Source organism: Bos grunniens, chromosome 12 (genome assembly GCF_055505025.1).
Source record: "Bos grunniens cultivar Pamir isolate PY7600 chromosome 12, Bosgru_T2T1.0, whole genome shotgun sequence".
NCBI lineage: Eukaryota > Metazoa > Chordata > Mammalia > Artiodactyla > Bovidae > Bos > Bos grunniens.
The window spans coordinates 85441332-85463209 of record NC_141176.1 but is presented as its reverse complement, the minus strand read 5'-3'; the positions used below and the strand labels follow the sequence as shown (position 1 = coordinate 85463209).

Below are 21878 nucleotides of genomic sequence, written 5' to 3'. Positions count from 1 at the left end.
ACAAAACCCTAATATTTTGCTCTTCTTGCACTGACTCTAATTACTTCAGACTTTATTCTAATCTCTAAGGACCTGGCAGGGGGTGTGGGGTGGGAAGAAAGCACATAGGATTTCAAATATCTAGGTCTCTGTATGTTCATCAGAAAAGCTTTAAATGTTAATAACAGCCATATGTCTGGTTATTTGAGATTAGAGACTGAAATCTTTTCATGTGTATCTTCAACTCAAACTTTTATATTTATTTCTGTTCTTGTGATACAGAGTATCTGTACTTGGCTTAAAAATAAAACAATAACTCCCCCCAAAATCTCAGCTGTTTTTACGTGTTCTTCCATTCATTTTTCATTTACTAGAGTGAACTGTGAAATGTCCTTGCCCATAACCTCAAATCCACCAGCTTGATTGATTTCAGGGGTTGTGTTGGAGACCCACCCTGCCGAGCAGAGAAGACAGACCACCTGTAAGCTGGCACTAACGAAGCCACAGTAATTTCACACCGACCATCACACCCTATGTTCATCTTTTCCGATTTATTTGTGAGCTCACTAGAGTCCATTTCTTTATTTCTAAAGAGAGAATCACGTAAGCTTATGTGAAAGACACCATTATTAAAAACCATTGTTCATTAAAAACCATTGTTCAACAGTTATACCTTAACAATGACTGCACCATGTATTAAGATGATAATAATTAAAGATGGTGCTATAAAAAGATAAGGAAAGCAGACCTTGTCCTAATCAATTAGCACACAATGGCTGTGCGGTTCTCTAGATCCACATGCTACATCTGGGAACATCCCTGCCTGGGGTGAGGCGCACGCACGTGTGTGTGTGTATGTGTGTGTGTGTTTCCCATTGAAATTCAGTGCTACATTAGATTATCTAGGGTCTTTGCTAAAGCAATAATCTACCAGAAATTGGCTTCGCTTTCCACATCCTCCTTTGAGGATAACATGCACTCTTCTGATTTTTCTTCATCGCTTTATACAACTTAATATTCAGGCTAGGGAAACTAGAAATCTCCTCCAGGTCAAACAACTGCTCAAATCTATCCACAAATTTATTTTCCTTCTCCAGCCTGAATTTCATGACCCAGAGGATGACGGTGGTTTCTTTGCACAGATGGTCGAAGGTAACGAGGAGTTCTTCGAGAAATGGATGAGCATAGACCACGTCGGCCGCCAGGATGTAGTCAAAGTTGATGGAAGCCCTGGGGAAGTTCTTGTCTAGAGCTACACCCCAGGAGAGCTCTTTGACCTGAGGCAGATGCTTAGCTTTCGTTTTGGTGTTTCGAGAAATATTATACTGCAGGTTTCCAAGTAACTCGGGTAAATCTGTGGCAGTCACGTGTGCGCCTGGGAGACAAAGGACAGCAGGGAGAGAAACCTTCATGGGACGAGATGAAGCCACCGGTTTGTGAGCCACCATGCACTTTGCAATTCGGCACGAAGGCTAGCCCCATGTCAAAGACAGTACACACAAGAGGGAAATGCCTTCAGAATGGATGCTAAGGTAGCCTCGCGCCTCCCCTTACACACAATTAGGTTCTCCAGGTATTGATGCTTTTACATCTGTTGCACTTTTCTGTTCTCCTGGGTTTTTTTTCTTTTTTTGGTCACTTTTGTTTTGTTATTCTTGCTGTTATTTTCTATTTATCTACTTAAAACATTAAAAGGAAGGGAAATTCAAAGGATTTTGGTATCCTCATTGGATTGAAACAATCAGATGTCACTGTTGAAAGATAAACGGGATCTTCCCTAAAAGAAACCTGAGCTCCAGTCATGTGAGACCAAATGAGTATACGTAACACTGAGCACCCCATCATTGACCAGGAAGTGCTTGAGTGTGAGAAGTGGAGGCAGGAGAGATGACTTCTCAGTGTCACTACACTGAAAGTATCGTGACACCCAGGTTCATGCCCATGGTTTCAGCTTGACCCCATTATAAGCCTGACGCTTACAACCTGCATTTGGGGCTTCCCAGGTGGCTCAGCAGATAAAGAATCCACCTGCCAATGCAGGAGACGTAGATCCCATTCCTGGGTCAGGAAGACCCCTGGAGGAGGAAATGGCAGCCCACTCCAGTATGCTTGCCTGGGAAACCCCATGAACAGAGGGGCCTGGCAGGCGGCAGTCCATGGGGTTGCAAGGACTGAGCAACTGAGCACGCGTGCACACACAACCTGCACAGACAGCTCATGCAGCCAAAGGTCACACACAGGACAGAATGCTCGGATGAAAACATCAAAGAAGCCCACAGTTAAAACTGAACACTGGCAGTCCTTTTCAGGAGAAAATTGTACACCAAAACTCAATAAAGTCTGTCCCCTAACATGAACTTTAGGCAGCAGGAGAACCTGAAAACAATGTGTAAATAAGTCTACAATTGTCTGAAATCTACATCAGACAAGGACAGGCTCGGGTAAGGGATGAGAGAACAGATCTGGAGGGGAATCCAGTTCACCCCAGACCAGTTTAGAACCCATTTCTCACCCATGATGGCAAATTTCTCTGGCTATTGACTCTATTTCTGGAAACTATTAAAACGGGAGGGAAATAAACATTTCATTAGTAGAATCACAGAGATAAAAATCTCTGCATTCTAGTGTGTGTGTATAGGGTGGGAGGTCTATCAAGTTCAACAAATCTTTTTAAAATCTCAAGATAAGGAATGACTCCTCCCTCCACTGCCCTTCACCCATAGGAATATAAACTATCTGAAGGGGTTGAAAGAGGATGAGATGGTTGGATGGTGTCACCAACTCAATGAACATGAATTTGAGTAAACTCCGGGAGTTGGTGATGGACAGGGAGGCCTGGCGTGCTGCAGTCCATGGGGTTGCAAAGAGTCGGACATGACTGAGCGACTGAACTGAGGCGCTGGGGCTGACTATGAAGAGCTTCGTGTCTAGAGGTAAACACCACCACTGACCAAACAAAGCTTCCCTCTTCTGATGCTTGCGTCAAGTCATACAAGAACCAAAGGGACTGATTCTTTTTAATGAATGGACAACTTCCCCAAACACAAATTCTGCTCTTAGATGAGGACGCTTTCAGGTATAAATCCAACAGGACCTCTGACACTAGCCATACTAAGTGGGATGGTGACTTTCAAAGCAATGTCAAGACAGAGCAATTTATAAAAATAAAATATTTGGGGAGGGTTTCAAGGGTCCTATATTTCTCCAGTGTTTTAGAAAGTTGTGAATTGCTAAATCTTGAACTGCTCTCAAGATTTTAGAGTGGCAGGTGTGCACTTCTGAAGATCAAGAAAATCAAGACGGATTTGGGCCGCGCACATCAGAGAAGGCAGATAAATTAAGGCTGTGAAATAGATAACAACAACAGAAAAGATTGAAGCAGGCTCAGACACACGTAGAGACCATCGCACATTTAGTTGGAAAAGAAGATGCTGGTGAAAGAACAGGCGATCGCAAAAGAAGAATGGAAATAACTGAGAAAATAAATTCAAGGACGCGCGCCTAAACTTAGAAGCAGACGTGACTCCTGACAGTCTTTCTCTATTCCAACAGGTGCTTCTTCATAAAAGAAAATGACTTCAAAATCCGAAAGGAATATACCAAGTATACGGGGACATTGAAATGGGGCTGAAATTTAAATAAAGAAGAGAGAGTCCGCAGCAGTCGGCTCTGCCTATGCCTCATATTTCCCACGTCCTCCAGCAGCCAGAATGCCAGGATATACATGTCGGCTAGAATGCACTTGTGACCTACACCCCAGGAGAAGAACTAATACAGCTTCCCAGAAAATTCGGAAGGAAACCAGTTAGGTGACTTTAACATCGTTAAGTTTCTTAATGAAGCCCATTCAAAGCTTGAAAGGGCTTGAAAGGGTTGAAAACAGGCCCTGATTCATGTTGATGAAGAGCAGAAACCAACACAGTATTGTAAAGCAATTATCCTTCAATTGAAAATACATAAAATTTTTCAAAATAAAACTAGAAATAAATAAATAAAAATAGGAAAAAACTAAAAGATATTCCTTAATATCAGGAATAAGAAGGCAAACAAGCCCAGGGAATAAAAGCGGGGTGGGGGGGATTGGGGGGGGTGGGGGTGGTGGGGAATACATGTACAAAAAAAAAAATATGTAAAAAGACTCAATTATGAGAAACTAGGACCAACTTTCTATCAGGAGGAGAATTTCAAAATAAACTATCATTTATATATATATAAAAAAAATAGGCCCAGGTTATAGTAAAATGAAAGTGAAAGTTGCTCAGTCGTGTCCAACTCTTTGCGACCTCATGGACTATACAGTCCATGGAATTCTCCAGGCATAGCAAATGGATACCAAAAGCAACTAATGCTATCAGATCATTGGATTCTCTGATCCCACTTGATCTAAAGCAGCTACTTACCAAGTAAACTCGCCACAATGGAGACGAGCCCCGTTCCAGCTCCAATTTCAATCACATTTTTGTCGACCAGGTTATATTGCTTTACGTTAGTTTCCAGAAAATAGCACAGAACAAGGGCCTATGAAAATGCAAAAAAAGAAAAAACAGTGCTTAGTAAGTAATCACAGAAAGCAATATTAAACTCCATTAGACAAATACCCCACTAATGCTATAATACATGTATAAGCACATGTGAGAATGGGCTTCCCAGGTGGCACAGTGGTAAAGAATCTGCCTGCCAATGCAGGAGACATAGGAGATGCGGGTTTGATCCCTGGATTGGGAAGATCCCTTGGAGGAGGAAATGGTAACTCACTCCAGTATTCTTGCCTTGGAAATCCCATGGACAGAGAAGCCTGGTGAGCTACAGTCCACGGGGTCGCAGACAGTCAGATACAACTGAGCGACTGAGCAGGCATGCACATGTGAGTGTATGTGTGTGTATATACACATCTCTACAGAAAATTATCCACAGAAGTACATTCTCCAATAGGTTCAACATTTAGAATAGAAAAAGTCTTTGGGGACTATTGGGGAGAGAAGAAAACTAAGAATATAGAGTTCAGTTACTTAGGCTTGATTATCTTTAAAGGAAGCAACTTCTAATAGGGCTTCCCTGGTGGCTCAGAGAGTAAAGCGTCTGCCTGCAATTCAGGAGACTTGGGTTCGATCCGTAGTTCGGGAAGATCCCCTGGAGAAGGAAATGGCAACCCACTCCAGTGTTCTTGCCTGGAGAATCCCATGGATGGAGGAGCCTGGTAGGCTACAGTCCACAGGGTCGCAAAGAGTTGGACACGACTGAGCGACTTCAGTTTCACTTTCTAATAATAAGAGTCATTTTAAAGAAATATATGTTCAAGATTGGGGCAGACAGTAGAGGGGGGCTGCAGCCTTCGTAGGACAATTGATAAATGAGTGTGGCCTTTTAGAATATTCTGCATGTTGAGACTGATACAGATTTCATTTTAATTATTTAACTCAAATAAAGCCCAGTTAAATGGGAAATAAAAATGTGTACAATTCTAAACTTTTCTGACCTATAGTAACCAAAAACTGAATGTGTAAACAACAGTCTTTATTAACCCTACAAGTCAGAAATAGAATTGGTGGAAGCATTTTCCCAATTTCTTGATTTCTAAATTTTACTGTTGCTTGAGGTCACAAAATAGAACTATGGAATCTCTCTTCTCTTTCCAAATGGTATATAATAATAGACAAAATTGGATGAAAAATAATTTAAATTATACCGATGGCCAAACAACAGCGCCGTAACAATCCGTGGCTTCATTGATGCGGATCTCATGGCCAGCGAAATGAAACCCTTCCCAGGGGATGGTTGTTACAAATGCTGGAACAAAACACCTCCGCATGATCTCTGCAACCACTGTCCTGTCATCGCCGTCTTCTCCACTCTCTGAAAGGAAAAGAAAAAGCCAGTGGTTGTGGTTGCAGCAGTAAAGGAGAAGAATCTACTGGAAATGCAGCATTTCCACCTAATCTAAGTTGCTTCTGACCAGTCATTGACGTTAGCTGCAACATAATGGTAGTAAGGTATAACTATTTGAAAACAGCTCTTAACAGAAGCTGACATTTCACACATTGGGACAACATCTTTCTGATTTTTACTGAGGTTGAAGTCAACTGCTAGTCCTTTCTGCAACGCTATGTGAAATAAACAATTGAAAGACTTTTTTTAAAAAACAACATATTTTAAAGGCTAGCAACCAAAAAATAAATAAATAAAGACTACCAATCTATTCATCTAGAACAAAAGAAAGACTGATGATAGAGTCTAAGATTTCTACTATTCTTATTAGCTTCACAGTGCAATTCCAGTTATTTCAACGTAGCAGATCCTTTGTGATCTGCCTTAATCCAAGCAAAAGACATGTGATACCATCCATCAATTACACTTGTATTATATTATTATTACTTATTTGTATATTATTGTTTGGGGGCAACTCATGACATCTTAACATTGACAATATCGGATAAGTTTCACTGATAAGAATACAAAATGTTGCTTTCTGGAGAGCAATCTTATGGTATTTTGTTAATTTATATATAAATATCCTACAAGCCAGCAATCCTGCTCCCTCTTCTAAATTTTTACACAAGTCCTTAAGTGGATATGTGTGAAAATATTTGTCAAAGACCTACATCAAACACACTAGAAAGGTTGTCAGGAAGAAGCTGGAAAAGGAAAGGAAGTATGAAATGGGTAAAAAGGATGAATGAAACAATGTACAGACAGATACACATACAACAGGGGGTCTTGTTGAGATGATGCCATGTACCATGACGTGAAGGGTATGACTCGCTCACACCTCTGCCCTGAGACCCAAAAACAAGTAAGTAAACAAACAGAAAACAAAAACATTTCCTAGAAATTTGGAGGAAGTACAAAAACTTCTCATTCTGGTCTTCATAGAAGAAGACAAGTTTCTCTTGGGAAATTTATTTCCCAAATCTCAAAAGTTAAAACCTTCACACTTTGCAACCTTGCCATCATTCATACTTTCAAAACAGATATGACACTCCAAAGTCAAATGTCATCTGATCCTTGAACGTCAGATGGAAAACACCGCGGCTGCCTCCTGGTCTCAGCTTGCACCTCATCCAGGAAACTCAAGTTCCTCTGGGGATGAACAACATGCCCAGCTTGTTCAGCCTCTTTGAATATTTCCATTGAGGGTGAAGTTGTTCCTTCACAAGCGGCCCATTCTGCAATTAGAAAATTTGATGATTCACAATTCTCCCTAACTCTAAACCAAAATCTGACACCAGCAATTTTTAAATCTATTCTTCCTAAAAGTAAGGAAGCAATTTCCCTCAAAAACGAGCAAACTTTTATCATTAAAACAAGTCCCAAAATTTTAGGAAAGGGGAACGTGCAAAGGTTTAAAAAAAAAAAATGAGGAGTTTGGCACCAGTCTTAAAATTTCTGGACTCAAGGCCCCAGGAGATTTTGCAGCTTCTCCATGCATTGAGGCAAAAACAGGGCTGAGAGAGAGGTTGCCCTAAGTTCTTGAGTCCTAAGAGAAGACGTACTGAATTGGCCAAAAGGTTTTTCCATAACATCTTATTGAAAAACTAGAACAAACTTTCTGAACCACCCAATAGTTGCCAAACTCTGTCCTGTGAGCTCCAGGAACATCATTCCGTAGCATTCTGGGAGCACAGTGGCAAGGAGATGAAGTTTGTCCCTGTTGGAAGATTCCCTCAGGGGCCACAATCCAGCAGGAACTTGAGCCAAGACGATTTCCTGTCCTAAATTCTGTGATCCCTGAACAGACCCAGACAGAACCAAGCGTTCTCCAAAGGACTCTAACCTCACCGCATTCCACAGTGGGGGGCCACCCCCACAACCCCCTCCACCAGCCCTCACACTGACCTTGGCAGAGATGCAGAGAAAACGAACCGGTGAAAAATGGAGAGTCCTAAGCAAGAGACACCTCTTCTAACATATTTCACTGTATTTCTCCTGAAACAACAGCAGGCTCTCACATTCAGGAAGAGCTCCAGGAAGCCAGTAATATTGGTAATAACGTTGCCTTTGAACTTTAACTTTCATTTTGCTAGATTCACTTGCCTTGCTAAGATGGGAGGCTGGGGGGACAGCAGAGGGCTGCGGAAGTTCTTTAGGGGAAAGCTGAGAACTTTAATTGCTTCCTTGACCTTTAGTTGAATGTGCCCGCTTGGGCCTCCTTGCGAACTCCTTATAAATGCAGCACTTCTTTGACAAGTCACCTAAGGTATCGGGGATTAATAGACCTTAGAGCACACGAAATCCCAGGAGCACCCGCTAAGATTCCAGTCTTTGATATAAAAACTTTGCCGGTGAGTATTTACCGCTACCATACCGACATCTCTGACTTTGCGCTTTCCTAAAAGAAAGCTTAGTTGACCAGATCAGTGCTGCTGTCCTAACAACTACAGTGCAATAACAAATGTAAATAAATAGAGCTAGTCTTTTTTTTTCAAGAATGACATTTTTACTTCTATAAGGAACGGAGATTTAAAATACATATGTAAATATATTATGTAATTTTTAAAATGACTTACACCCCCCAAATTAAAGGATCTTCCAAGAGATTGGAATTTCATGAAATTTCCAAAAAATTTCATGAAACAACAACCACTATTAATCGCATGTTGTGGTGGTGGTGGTTGTTTAGGTGTTCAGTCGTGTCTGACCCTTTGTGACCCATGAACTATATGTAGCCCGCCAGGCTCCTCTGTCCATGGGATTTCCCAGGCAGAAATACTGCAGTGGGTTGCCATTTCCTCTCCAAGGATCTTCCCAACCCAGGGATCGAACCCAAGACTCTTGGGTCTCCTGCATTGCAGGCAGATCCTTTACCCAGGGATTAATTGCACATACACCCTAAAAGAACACAATTCTATGATTGCACACGGTCATTTGAAATGAGTTATGCACCTAGGCTGATCACATATCCTATAGCAAACACTGTCAGGCTGAAGAAAATTTAACTGACAGTGTTTTATAATAGCATTCTCCTTGGAATTTAAAGACTATATAAATATCAGTCATTCCATAGAAAGGGACACTCATAAAAAGTATTCCTTAATTGATAGCAGGAAATCAAAATATACTGAATTTGGGTACTTAAAATTATTTGTCCAGATGTAATACATGGGATTTTAAGAGCAAATACACACACACAATTACATCCAGCTTAAAACTTCAGGGACTTCCCTGGTGGTCCAGTGGTTCCGATTCTGGGCTCCTAGTGCAGGAGTTCGATCCCTAGCCTGGGTTCCATCCCTGGTCAGGGAGCTAGGTCTCACAAGCAGCGACTTGGACATGGCCTAGCCAAATAAATTTCAAAAAAAAAAAAAAAAAAAAGACTTTACTGTTTTTTAGCATTAAAGATTTTGAGGTTAAAAAAAATTTTTTTTGGCCTCACCTCGAGACTTGCAGGGTTTTAGTTTCCTGACAAGGGATTGAACCCAGCCCGTGGCAGTGAAATCACCAAGCCTTAAACACTGGACCACCAGGGAACCCCCAGGGCTAATAACTTAAGAACAATTATTTATTTAAATTAAAAGACAGGAGATTCCCAAGTGGCACTAGTGGTAAAGAACCTACCTGCCAAAGCAGGAGACATAAGAGACACAGGTTCTATCTCTGGGTGGGGAAGATCCACTGGAGAAGGAAATGGCAACCCACTCCAGTGTTCTTGCCTGGAGAATTTCATGGACAGAGGAGCCTGGCGGGCTACAGTCCACAGGGTCGCAAAGTCGGATAAGACTGCATCGGTTTAGCATGGACTAGCACGCACTCAGTGTTTCAGCAATATCACCACCCATTTCAAGGTTGATGCCAAGAGCCACTGGGCAGCAATCTAACAGAAAAGCTGCACTTTTACAGGGCGTCCCTAACATCGCCTTGTTGTAACAAAAGGGGGAAACCTATGCTCCAAACACAATATGCAAACAACAGGTCCCCAAAGAGTATGTTTGGCTATTTGTTGATTATGGGACTGAATCTTGAGAAGGTCAATGAATTCGTGGATATTCTTTGGTTTTTAGGAAAGATGTGAAGAGCACTTTTCTCCAAAAGTTAATAGTCTTATCATACAATGGAATTCTAATTTACACTTCCAAAGAACAATTTTCTACACATATTCCTTCCTTGTAATCTAGCACTCAGCCCCAGGACAAATAACTAAAACCAGGAAATGTTATGCAATATGTAGAATTTTGGCTTCCCTACATGAAAAGTAGAAAACTTCTAATATCTATACCTGTGTGTGTTAGTCGCTCAGTCGCATCCAACTCTTTGCAACTCCATGGACTGTAGACCAGCAGGCTACTCTGTCCATGGGATTCTCCAGGCAAGAATAAGTGGAGTGGGTTGCCATTTCCTTCTCCAGGGGATCTTCCCAACACAGGAATCGAACCCAGGTCTCCTACATTGCAGGCGGATTCCTTACCATCTGAGCCCCCAGGGAAGTGCTATACCTGTAGATAAAGCTATCTACCTTAATCTTAAGAGTATTATTATTAATGAATTTGATATTGAAACAAATATTAAAACAAATTGTAAATAAAACATAATCAAGAAACCGTAACAATTATGTTGCAATTTTAGGCTTATCTGTCTTAATGCTTTTGATACTATAAAGGCTTAACACCATTTTCCTGCTATTAAATCTTTGCTGATTGTAAATAATATCTACCAGGTGCTCTTGTCCTCTAGAGAACTAAAGTGATTTCAATTACAAAGTAAAAATTAGCAAGATTCTGCCATGTTACAATGATGATTTTCTTAAGAGGAAAATCCAACAGTGAATTGACTTTCAAGGCTGGATTGCAACAAGCCTTCAAAAACACAGGTTCTGTCTGCATTCTTCTCTTTTATACTTTTAAAGTCAATAACAGCAATAATAGATGGAAGGGTCAGATCACAGAAATACATGGGAAAGAAAATTCTTTAACAGCTATGACAAGTGAATTTAAGCTTCCATTTGAGGGCTGTCATGAAGACCTGTCAGCAAAATTTAAAGTAAAAACCCTTCGACTAAATGAAAGAGACTGTCATTCAATAGAATCTTCTGTTCAAAGATGAATGTCATGTGCTTCTTAGAAATACCTAGAGAGTTTTTTTTTAAAGATGTTAAAGATATTTTCAGATTAGTGAATGGTCACAGGCAAACCTGAAAACTAGAATTCTGAAAGGCTTAGCAATGTCAAGTTCTCAGGCCCTTATGTTAAACCTGATTCCCTTATGCTGTTTTCACAAATGTTTTTTTTATTTTTTTGTCTGGACGTCTGCTTAGTTTCAAGAATATATAGAGGCTATAATTTTTTTGCCAGAATGTATTTTTTAATTGGAGGATAATTACTTTACAATGCTGTGTTAGTTTTTGCTGTACAGCAATGTGAATCAGTTGTAAGTATATATGTGTGTGTGTGTGTGTGTGTATGTAAACCTTTATATGTATGTGTGTGTGTGTGTGTGTGGTGGGTGGGGGGGCTTCCCAGGTGGCGCTAGTGGTAAAGAACCCTCCTGCCAATGCAAGAGACCTAAGAGATGTGGGTTCAATCCCTGGGTCGGGAAGATCCCCTGGAGAAGAGAATGGCAACCCACTCCAAATCTTGCCTGGAGAATCCCATGGACAGAGGAGTCTGGCAGGCTACAGTTCATTGGGTCACAAAGAGTCGGACACAACTGAGGACCTTAGCACACACGTGTGTATATACACATATATGTCCCCTCCCTCTTGAGCCTCCCTCCCACCCTACATCCCACCCAGCTGGGTCATCACAGAGCACCGGGCTGAACTCCCTGTGTTATTCAAGAGGCTGTAACTTTCATTAAGTGGCTCAAATGATAACTATCAATACATTTGCCAAAGAAATAAAATTCACTTTTTACTGAGACTGCTCGGGTTGCAAGTCAGGGGTTAAAAAATAAAAAAGAACCAAATTTAGTTGTACTCAGAGCCGGCTGCTGGAATAGTACCAATGTGGGATAAAAGAAATACTTCAGACGAGCAATGGGAAGCCCCACTGCTTGGCTGAATCAGGAGAAGCATCCTCAGGAGGAGACATCTGAGTTGCGGCAGAGGGAAGATGAGGGCTGCCAGGCAGGGAAGGGAGGACGGGAGGTCAGGAGAGACAGACGCAGCCCCCGCCGGGGCATGGAGGCAGGCTTGGCGAACCGGGAGGACCGCGAGCTGGTGTACAGGCTGGTGTCGAAAACGAGCCGGAAGAGGCAGGCGGGGATGACCCTAGGGCAGTGCTGACCTTTCTTCTACAGGGTGAGCAGGAGCCAATGACTATCATGAGGACAAGAATTACCCCGTCGAATTTGATATTTGAGAATTTCCTTCTGGTGGTAGCAGCGGAGGCTACATTAGAAGCAAATCGGAAGCCGTAATCATCTAGACAAAAGACGCACGAGTCTGCAGTGAGGCAGCAAGCCTTGGGTCTAGGAGCCACGTGTGACTTTGTGGGCTCCCGAGGCAGTGGTAGACTCCTCCCTGGAGGGCAACAAGTGATGTTCAAACTTGACATTCAACCCTGAGTTTTGAAGCTATCTGAGGCAGATTACCATGTTTAAGGGTTATTATTCAATATGTGAAACGTTGATTACAGTCTTATCTAGCAGATATTTATCCAGATTACTTTTTAAACATGTAAAATGTGTTGATAGATGATTCTCCCATTAGTAACTTTGTGTACTCTGGTACTCCAATTAGTATATTAACGTTAACTCAGACTACAGTTTGGTATGTTTCTTAAACAGCAACAGAATTACTCAAAATTTCTTCTTCCTATATTAAGGCAGTATTGCTTATGATGGGAACTGCGCTAAGCTGTGTCCAACTCTTTGCCACCCCGTGACTATAGCCAGCCAGGCTCCTCTGTTGGTGGGATTCTCAAAGCAAGAATACTGGAGTGGGTGGCCATTTCCTTCTCCAGGGGATCTTTCCAACCTGGGGAATGAACCCACACCTCCTGTCTCCTGCCTTGGCAGGTGGGATTCGTTACCACCAGTGCCACCCGGGATGTCTCTCCGCAAACATCCCCCTGTAGATCTCGGGCGCGTTTAGTCCCATCCTGGCACCCACCTCTTGAAGGGACCAAACCAACGCAAGGCAGAACAGAGGCCATCAGGCAGGCAGCTGGACGGCCAGGTTTGGGAGTCACTGTGAGCAGGCATCACGGAGCCTTGGGTTAGGATGGACCTGATCCAAGGCTGAGCACCCTGAGAGCAGCCTTTATAGCACGTGGCTACTTGTGCTAACAGCTGGAGAGCAGCTGTTGACAAGGGTAGGCAACCTGAGATTTGGCACAGTTGACGTGGATGTGGTTTTAGACGGTTTAGATTATAATGCAGCGTTAGAAACCGTTCATTGTTGTTCAGTCACTAAGTCATGTCTGACCCTTGTGACCCCATGGACTGCAATTCACCAGGCTCCTCTGTCCATGGGATTTCCCAGGTCGGTTACCATTTCTTTCTCTGGGGGATTTTCCTGACCCAGGGATCGAAACCACGTCTCCTTAGAAACCAAAGACAGGAATTTTCAGCATTCACTATAGTCCTAACTTTGTGCATAACAAGTGTTACCCTATAATTCTTGGATATTCAGGCCAGTGTTGAGTTAGAAGCACTGGGCTATGGGCTTGCTCCATCCTTTCCAAGCACAAGATAACCAAGTACAGAAGAGCTAGATCGGGAAGAGCCAATACCCTTCAGTACTTGAGAACTGAGTGTTCTACTGGTTACTGAAAGCTTTTCCAACAAAATGCCATGTGACTCTGCCCCCTCCGCACACTCTTAATCCCCTCAGCACCATGCCTGTGAATGTATTTTGAAAGCTTCAGTCGGCTACGTGGATGATTATTATGGGCTGTGTTTGTTCACGTTGTAAAATACTTTCATAATAGTTCTGTCTGCACCTTACCTTGAACTTCTTCCATATCTTTTGTAATTCGCCAAATTACCATATGCACAGTGGAAACCAGGCTTTGTACTAATGGTAATGACAGTGATGAGATTTTATTCCTAAACTGCAGAGAAATCGCATCTTCATTCAAATCATCTAAATGGTTGGATTCTCTAAAGTGATTATGACTTTAAGTGTTTAGATTTTCGAAAATTACTACAGTTAAACCATTCACGTTTAAGCCATGTAGGCTGCCAACACTGGGCATACACCCAGCTCTCTTGGCCTAACGATGCTCACCCAGGCAGAGGCCACCTGGTACGCCTAAAAAAGGGAGGAAAAAAAAACAGGACTACAGTCGTTAGAAAATATCCAAAGTGTGCAGATAAAACAGAGAGAGAAAGAAATCTAGACAATTAAGTTTGTACAACTGTTCTACAAAAATATGGTAATAATCCTTCTAGTCTATGTCAAGAGCGTATGTCTGCACGTTTTAATTTTTATTTATTTCTGACTGCACTGGGTCTCAGTTGCTGCATGCAGGATCTTCGATTCTCATTGCAGCATGCAGGGTCTTTAGTTGCAGCGGGCAGGAGCTTCTAGCTGCGGCATGTGGAATCTTTAGTGGCAGCACGTGGGATCTAGTTCCCTGACCAGGGATCGAACCTGGGGCCCTGCATTGATAGTGTGGAGTCTTAACACCGGACCACCAGGGAAGTCCCTATCTGCACTTTTTATCTCAAGGCAATGGGAACAGTTATATATTACAGAGTCTATGAAAAGTCATTCTTGATATTTAGGATGATATTAAAAAAAAACAGTGGCTCAAATCCAAATAACTCCACTGGTAATGGAATTTGACCTTAAATTCTCCTTACCACAAGAGGTCAAAAGAGGTCAAATTACACTGTGTTTGCCTCTAATTAATACATCAGAAGGACCATACACACAGGCTAGACAAATTTTACAGTCTAAAATCAACTTTCATGGAAGCAATTGTAAAAACCATAAGACTATTTTTATCTCTCTTGCAATCTTCCTATCTGAAAAGAAATAACTAAGAAATCACAATCATGTATTTAGCATGTAGCATCTGGGGAAAATTTTTATTCCAGTTTTGCAGATTAAAAAAAAAAAAAACTCTATTAATACCTAGCAAGTCTATATACTTGATTTATTACCTGTCAGAATTATCTCTAACGTATCATCAGGTATAGCAGGAGACAATAAACATTGTTAGAGATAGTTACAGGTTAGCAAACACAAGCACACGTGTATATGCAATTGATAAAAAGCCCCAGCTCTCTTTAGGACATCAGTGAACGCCGTAAAGGTTGGCATGTACATTGTTAGTTGCTTTGTCTTCTTAGAATTGGTCAAATTACATAAAGAAACAAAAAATAATTTACCTTTTTGAACTTCTGGATCCATTAAGTGATTAGCTAATGGATGGCGATATACTGATGCTTTCTTGATCATTTCTTGAAAACTAGACAAATAATACATTAAGATATCAAATGGTAATAATTAATTCAAAATGTGCTCTCATAGTTACCGAATAAAATTTAACACCAAATACAGTAGAGAAAATTATATTAAAATATCTTATTAAAAATTATGATTTTTAAAAAGACCATTAAAACACAATCTATCTAGTACCAACTAAAATTCAGAGTCAGAAATTTTAGAAGTTCTTGGAAGAAGAAAACATTCTTCACCAGAGCCACCTCAGCTATCACAAAGAAAGCCATCATCTTCATACTAACTAGTCAGAGAGCAATCCTAAAACTTAAGAGGTGATTAAAACATTGGGAGAGAAACGGTTCCACTCAGTGTAGTGAACGCCATAGCATTAATCCAAAACGAACCTCCCTACATAGCACAGATGCAAAGAAGCTGTCACCCATGGCCATCAGCCTGTACCCAAGGTCAAATAGCCCAACCACCAAACACTTTCTTTTTTGAGTAGCTTCTTTAAAAAAAAAAAAAAAAAAAAACCCATACCATCTCAGCAAAGATATTTAAAAGGAAAGGAATTCAAGCTTTGTATGCCTCTCAAACAAAGCATATCTTGTGAATGAATGAGCTTAAGTAAGTTGTAGTTCCAACTTTGGAAAACAACGATTTGATGTTTTAAGCATCAGTTTTTGAATCCTTTAATAATCACTGTACCACCATGAATTAATATTCACTCCTTTCCTACACCTGGCTCCTAAAACACATGTCACAGCCACCACATCTTTCTTTAAACTATGCCTCAGTAAATTAGGAGACAGATTGTTTTCCTTACAGTTTACAAAGGAGGAAAATCAAAGGTTATATTACGGCCCTGAGGTCGCAGGGCTGAACAATAGCGAAAGTGGTCACCCGGTTTGTTCCCAATTTAGTTTCTCTTCCATTAAAGGGACGCGGTCTTTACAACACCTGTCCGCCAGCAGGTCAACATGTATTAAACGTGAAGTCTGGACATACCTATGTACACGAGTTAGCTGAGTTTCTAGAAGGTTAAAAAGGATCATCCACAACTTTGTCTTTGCTGCTGAGACCCTCTGATGGTGCCTGAAAGGCGAGCGCCCAAGCTCGGCAGTTGACTACTGTACGCGCTGGCAGCAGGTCTAAGCCTGACAGCTGCGTCTGCACAGCCTCTGAGATTCAGCAGCGAGGCTGGGACGCCCATAAATAAGGGGTCGGAGAAAGTAAGTAGGCATATTCCATGTGGGCGTCTCGTGCCCAGAGCGAGAGCCAGCGGGAAGGTTTCAACTCCTCCTGCAAATGAGTGAAGGCGATTTGGGCCAAGTGATAACTTTTCACTCGGATGCCAAGCGTTATTTAAGCCTCCCCAGCTCTGACGTCCTGTGAGACGGAGGCCACATGCTTTCCATGTCACCTTGTCTGGGTGCAAAGGCCATTTTTAGCCTCAGACAACTGCCCCAGAAGGCTTGGGAGAGTGTGTGCTGCAGCACTCTGACCGCAGGGATTAGGTTACCGCAGTTCCTTCCTACTGGGAGTAAAGAGGCAGGCAGAGGGTATCTGTAGCCTGTACACCTGCTCACGTGCATGTAGGGCTGCAACTCAGAGTTTGTATTTACTCCCGCGACCACTGGAAATAGCCTGAATAAGAAGTTATTAACAGGTAATGAAACCCAGCAATATTGTAAAGTTAAACTTAGGAGTGCGGGTACAGCCTCTAAGAAATACTTCACATATTATGATGGATGAAGCTCACGACAGTGGATAGGACAGGACTACTGGTCTGGGAGCCTGATTTTAATCACTCCTGTCAATAATCGGCCTGTGATTTTAGGCACTGACTTAGCGTGTTTCTTGGCTTCCTCATATGTAAAATAGAGATATAAAAGGCACATAGTATCTATGAGATGAATATGATAGACAAAAAAACATTCTGGAAACTGCAAAATCTTAAATGATGAAAACAATTATCCACAGGAGGTTAATCCTGGGCAGAGGACACGCTCTTTTTTATGGATCTTTTTAAAACAAGAATGAAGAATTATTCAGTGAATAAAAACCACCTGTCTTTTCCCACAATTTTTTAATTTTTTAATTGAAGGATAATTACAGAATTTTGTTGTTTTCTATCAGACATCAACATGAATCAGCCATAGGTGTACATATGTCCCCTCCCTTCCATCTCCCGCCCCATCCCACCCTAGGTTGATACACAGCACCTGAGTTCCCTGAGACATACAGCAAATTCTTGTTGGCTATTTTACAGATGGTAATGTGAGTTTCCATGTTACTCTCTCCACACATCTCACCCTCTCCTTCCCTCTCCCCATGTCCATAAGTCTATTCTCTATGTCTGTTTCTCCATTGCTGCCTTGCAAATAAATTCATCAGTGTCATCTAGATTCCATACATATGTTAGTACATAATATTTATCTTTCTCTTTCTGACTTACTTCACTCTGTATAATAGACTCTAGGTTCATCTACCTTATTAGAACTGACTCAAATGTGTTCCTTTTTTGGCTGAGTAATACTCCATTCCCACAAGTTATTTAAAAGATCAAGGAACCTCAGTTTAGACAGGCAGAATGTCTAAATCATCTGAAGAGACACGACGACAATGATTATTTTGGTTATATTGAACTGTTTTGGAAAAAAGAAGTACAGAGAGACTTCTGCCTCCAGCTCTAAGTAGCTTATAGCAACACAGCACTGACTCTTTACTCAAGATTATTTGCTTAGGAAGATGTTTAGGGCAAGAGGCTAACTTTCCAAGCATAAAGTGGCTAAAAACAGAACAAAATTCAAAAGAAGAAATATCCCACTTGGTACCTGTGGAAAACTACTTTTTAGGGATGGAGGAAAACTAAGAGATGGAGTCTGACAAAGTGCAAACCAGCTCTGAACCCACTCAGTCCTGGTTAAAGTGAGGTGACCTTCCCCTCTGCTTCCCGCCAGAATACATTCTGGAAACCTCTCCAGAGGAGGACTCACAACATCTACAATTTTTTATACATAATGTCCAGCATTCACTCAAAGTTTACTAGTCATACCAAGAAACAGACAACAAACCCACAGGTAACCTAGATACCAGGATTGTTTGATACAGACTTCAAAGTAACTGTGATCAAGATATTACAAAAAACAGACGAAAAGAATTACACCAGATAACTTAAATCTACAAAAATGAATCAAATAGAATAAATGAAATAAAAAGCTCTATAGCAGTTTTAACAGCAAATGTAGAGAAAGTGAAAGATAAGTTGAAATATAAATTTACAGAAAATGTATAGGATGGTCGCCAGGCTAAATAAGTTACAGGTATCCCAACTTGCTTTGAAAAATAATAAATTTGCTATGTTGTTGTTTGTCTTAAACGGGTAACCTTTTTTTTATAGGTAGAAGAGCACCCTGAATTCTGAATTAGAAGATTTGGGTTCAGGTCACAATGTTTTCCAATTAGATGGATGAATTTGGTAAAGTCGGTTATAATAACATCTTGAAACTTGCTTCTTCCCTTATAAAGGATCTACCTTGGTTACAGGGTTTAGAGGGAAAAAAGGATATAATCTCAAATTGTCCTGTAAATACTGTACTTATGGCATAATAATGGTGTTTGGTTTTTAGTCTTTTTTTTTTTTTCCCCAGACTTCTATCTTTATTGGTATGGGGCTTCCCAGGGGCTCAGTAGTAAAGAATCTGCCTGCCAATACAGGAGACTCACAAGACATGGGTTCAATCCCTGGGTCAGGAAGATCCCCTGGAGAAGGAAATGGCAACCCACTCCAGTATTCTTGCCGGGAGAATCCCATTAACAGAGGAGTCTGATGGGCTACAGTCCATGGAGGTCACAGTCAAGTACAAACTGAGCATACACACATCTTAATTAGCATTTGGACTGAGTAAACAGGCTTTTTGCAAACATATTTAAGTCGTCTACTAATGGCATAAAGTGAAGAGGAACTAAAAAGCCTCTTGATGAAAGTGAAAGAGGAGAGTGAAAAAGTTGGCTTAAAGCTCAACATTCAGAAAACTAAGATCATGGCATCTGGTCCCATCACTTCATGGGAAATAGATGGGGAAACAGTGGAAACAGTGTCAGACTTTATTTTTTGGGGCTCCAAAATCACTGCAGATGGTGACTGCAGCCATGAAATTAAAAGACGCTTACTCCTTGGAAGGAAAGTTATAACCAACCTAGATAGTGTATTAAAAAGCAGAGACATGATTTTGCCAACAAAGGTCTGTCTAGTCAAGGCCATGGTTTTTCCAGTGGTCATGTATGGATGTGAGAGTTGGACTGTGAAGAAAGCTGAGCGCCGAAGAATTGATGCTTTTGAACTGTGGTGTTGGAGAAGACTCTTGAGAGTCCCTTGGACTGCAAGGAGATCCAACCAGTCCATCCTAAAGGAGACCAGTCCTGGGTGTTCACTGGAAGCACTGATGCTGAGGCTGAAACTCCAGTACTTTGGCCACCTCATGCAAAGAATTGACTCACTGGAAAAGACTCTGATGCTGGGAGGGGTTGGGGGCAGGAGGAGAAGGGGACGACAGAGGATGAGATGGCTGGATGACATCACCAACTCAGTGCACCTAAGTTTGGGTGAACTCTGGGAGCTGGTGATGGACAGGGAGGCCTGGCAAGCTGCGATTCATGGGGTCGCAAAGAGTCAGACACGACTGAGCAACTGAACCGAACTGAACTGAATTAATAGTTCTGAATATCTATTTTTCCTCCTTCTGGATACACAGTCCAGGTAGAGATTACATTTCTGAGTATATTGAGTATACACTGAATATGGTCAGTTCAGTTCAACAGGATGGGAACAGGGTGTGATTCCTCTAGTCACCTTTAACATAAGACATCCTGCTCACCCAGGACTATGGTTCTTTCCTCTTTGAGGAGGTTCAACTGCAGATACAGCCATGACCAGTATAGACAGCTGAAGAGGTACAGTACCCAGGGGATGGCTGAACCTGGACCTTGCATGACCTCAAGGTGCTCACCTGCCTCATGAGCCCAGACTGGCCTGACTGCTGAGGAAGACGTGGTGTCTCAGCTTACTTGAAAGTACAAGTGTCTGTCGCTCAGTTGTGTCCAACTCTTGGAGACCCCATGGACTGTAGCCCAGCAGGCTCCTCAGTCCATGAGATTCTCCAGGCAAGAATACTGGAGTGGGCTGCCATTTCCTTCTCCAGGGTATGTTCCCGACCCAGGGATCGAACCTGGGTCTCCTGCATTGCAGGTGGGTTCTTTTACCATCTGAGCCACCAGGGAAACAGTGGTTCACACGGTTTAGGAATTACCATCTGAGCCACCAGGGAAACAGTGGTTCACACGGTTTAGGAACACGTCTTGGTTACAGCAGCTTAGCCTTCACTCCAGCTACTGCAGTGCAGGATAAATATAAGTTATTAAGGCAACAAAATTACATTTTAGCAACAAAATTACATTTTAGCAAAACTACTGCTATTCTACCTACAAACACATATGCAGAACACTCTCAATTTTAAGTAGCTTGGAGAAATTAGAGAATAACATGAAAAAGTTAATGTCTCTCTTCCCAACCCTTCCCCAAAACTGTTCTATTTAAAATATCTCCAGAGAAAAGAAGCATTAAGGAAAGATTTTATTTTGGAATCTAGAAAAATGATACTGAAGAATTTACTTACAGGGCAGCAGTGGAGAAACAGACAGAGAGAATAGACTTATGGCCATGGGAAGAGGGGAGGAGAGGGTGAGATGTATGGAAAAAGTAACATTGAAATTCACATTACCATTTGTAAAATAGATAGGCAATGGGAATTTGCTGTATGGCTCAGGAAACTCAAATAGGGGCTCTGTATCAACCTAGAGAAGTGGGATGGGGAGGGAGATGGGAGGGAGGTTCAAAAGGGAGAAGATATATGTATATGGCTCATTCATGCTGAGGTTTTACAGAAAACAACAAAATTCTGTAAAGCAATTATCCTTTAATAAGAAAAATAAGTTTAAAAAAATCACACACAAAAGAAGAAAAGATTTTACTTTGTTTATGTAGAAGTCAGTGTTGATTTTAGAAGAAAGCTTTTAGAGAAGGCTGAAGCAGAAGATGTATTTCAAATTAGGAAGAAAGAACTAATGAGCAAAGAAATGCAGCAGCTATAGTCCAAGTACCTGAGAAGCTGCACTGGAATGTAAACATAAATGAATGCAAATATAAACATAAAAATACTTACATAAGGGGTTTCCAGGTGGTGCTAGTGGTAAAGAACCCACCTCCCAGTGCAAGAGACGTAAGAGACGCAGGTTCCATCCCTGGATCGGGAAGATCTTCTGGAGGAGGGCGTGGCAACCCACTCCAGTATTCTTGCCTGGAGAATCCCATGCATGGGGGAGCCTGGGCTATGGTCCAGGGTCGAAAAGAGTTAAGACACGACTCAGGCGACTTAGCATGCATGCACATACATAATGCTTACATAAATGAAATGGATATAAAGATAAATATATTTTATTCTCCTCTAGGTTGGAAAGTCAGAGGGAACGTACACTGAGAGTAAGTACTGATCAACAGAAACCCCTTTTCCCT

The 21878-nt window shown here is 41.5% G+C and overlaps 1 protein-coding gene across 1 annotated transcript; it reads right to left on the bottom strand.

The window, feature by feature from the left end:
• Positions 1-511: 511 nt before the first annotated feature.
• Positions 512-16709, bottom strand: LOC147362029 (protein-lysine methyltransferase METTL21E). The gene is made up of 5 exons (XM_086330553.1): positions 16313-16709; positions 15250-15329; positions 5666-5832; positions 4380-4497; positions 512-1354 (listed from the first exon to the last, which is right to left on the bottom strand). The coding sequence occupies exons 1-5, from the start codon at positions 16357-16359 to the stop codon at positions 894-896; spliced, it is 873 nt and encodes a 290-aa protein (XP_086186679.1). The 5' UTR covers positions 16360-16709; the 3' UTR covers positions 512-893.
• Between the last annotated feature and the right edge of the window lie 5169 nt (positions 16710-21878).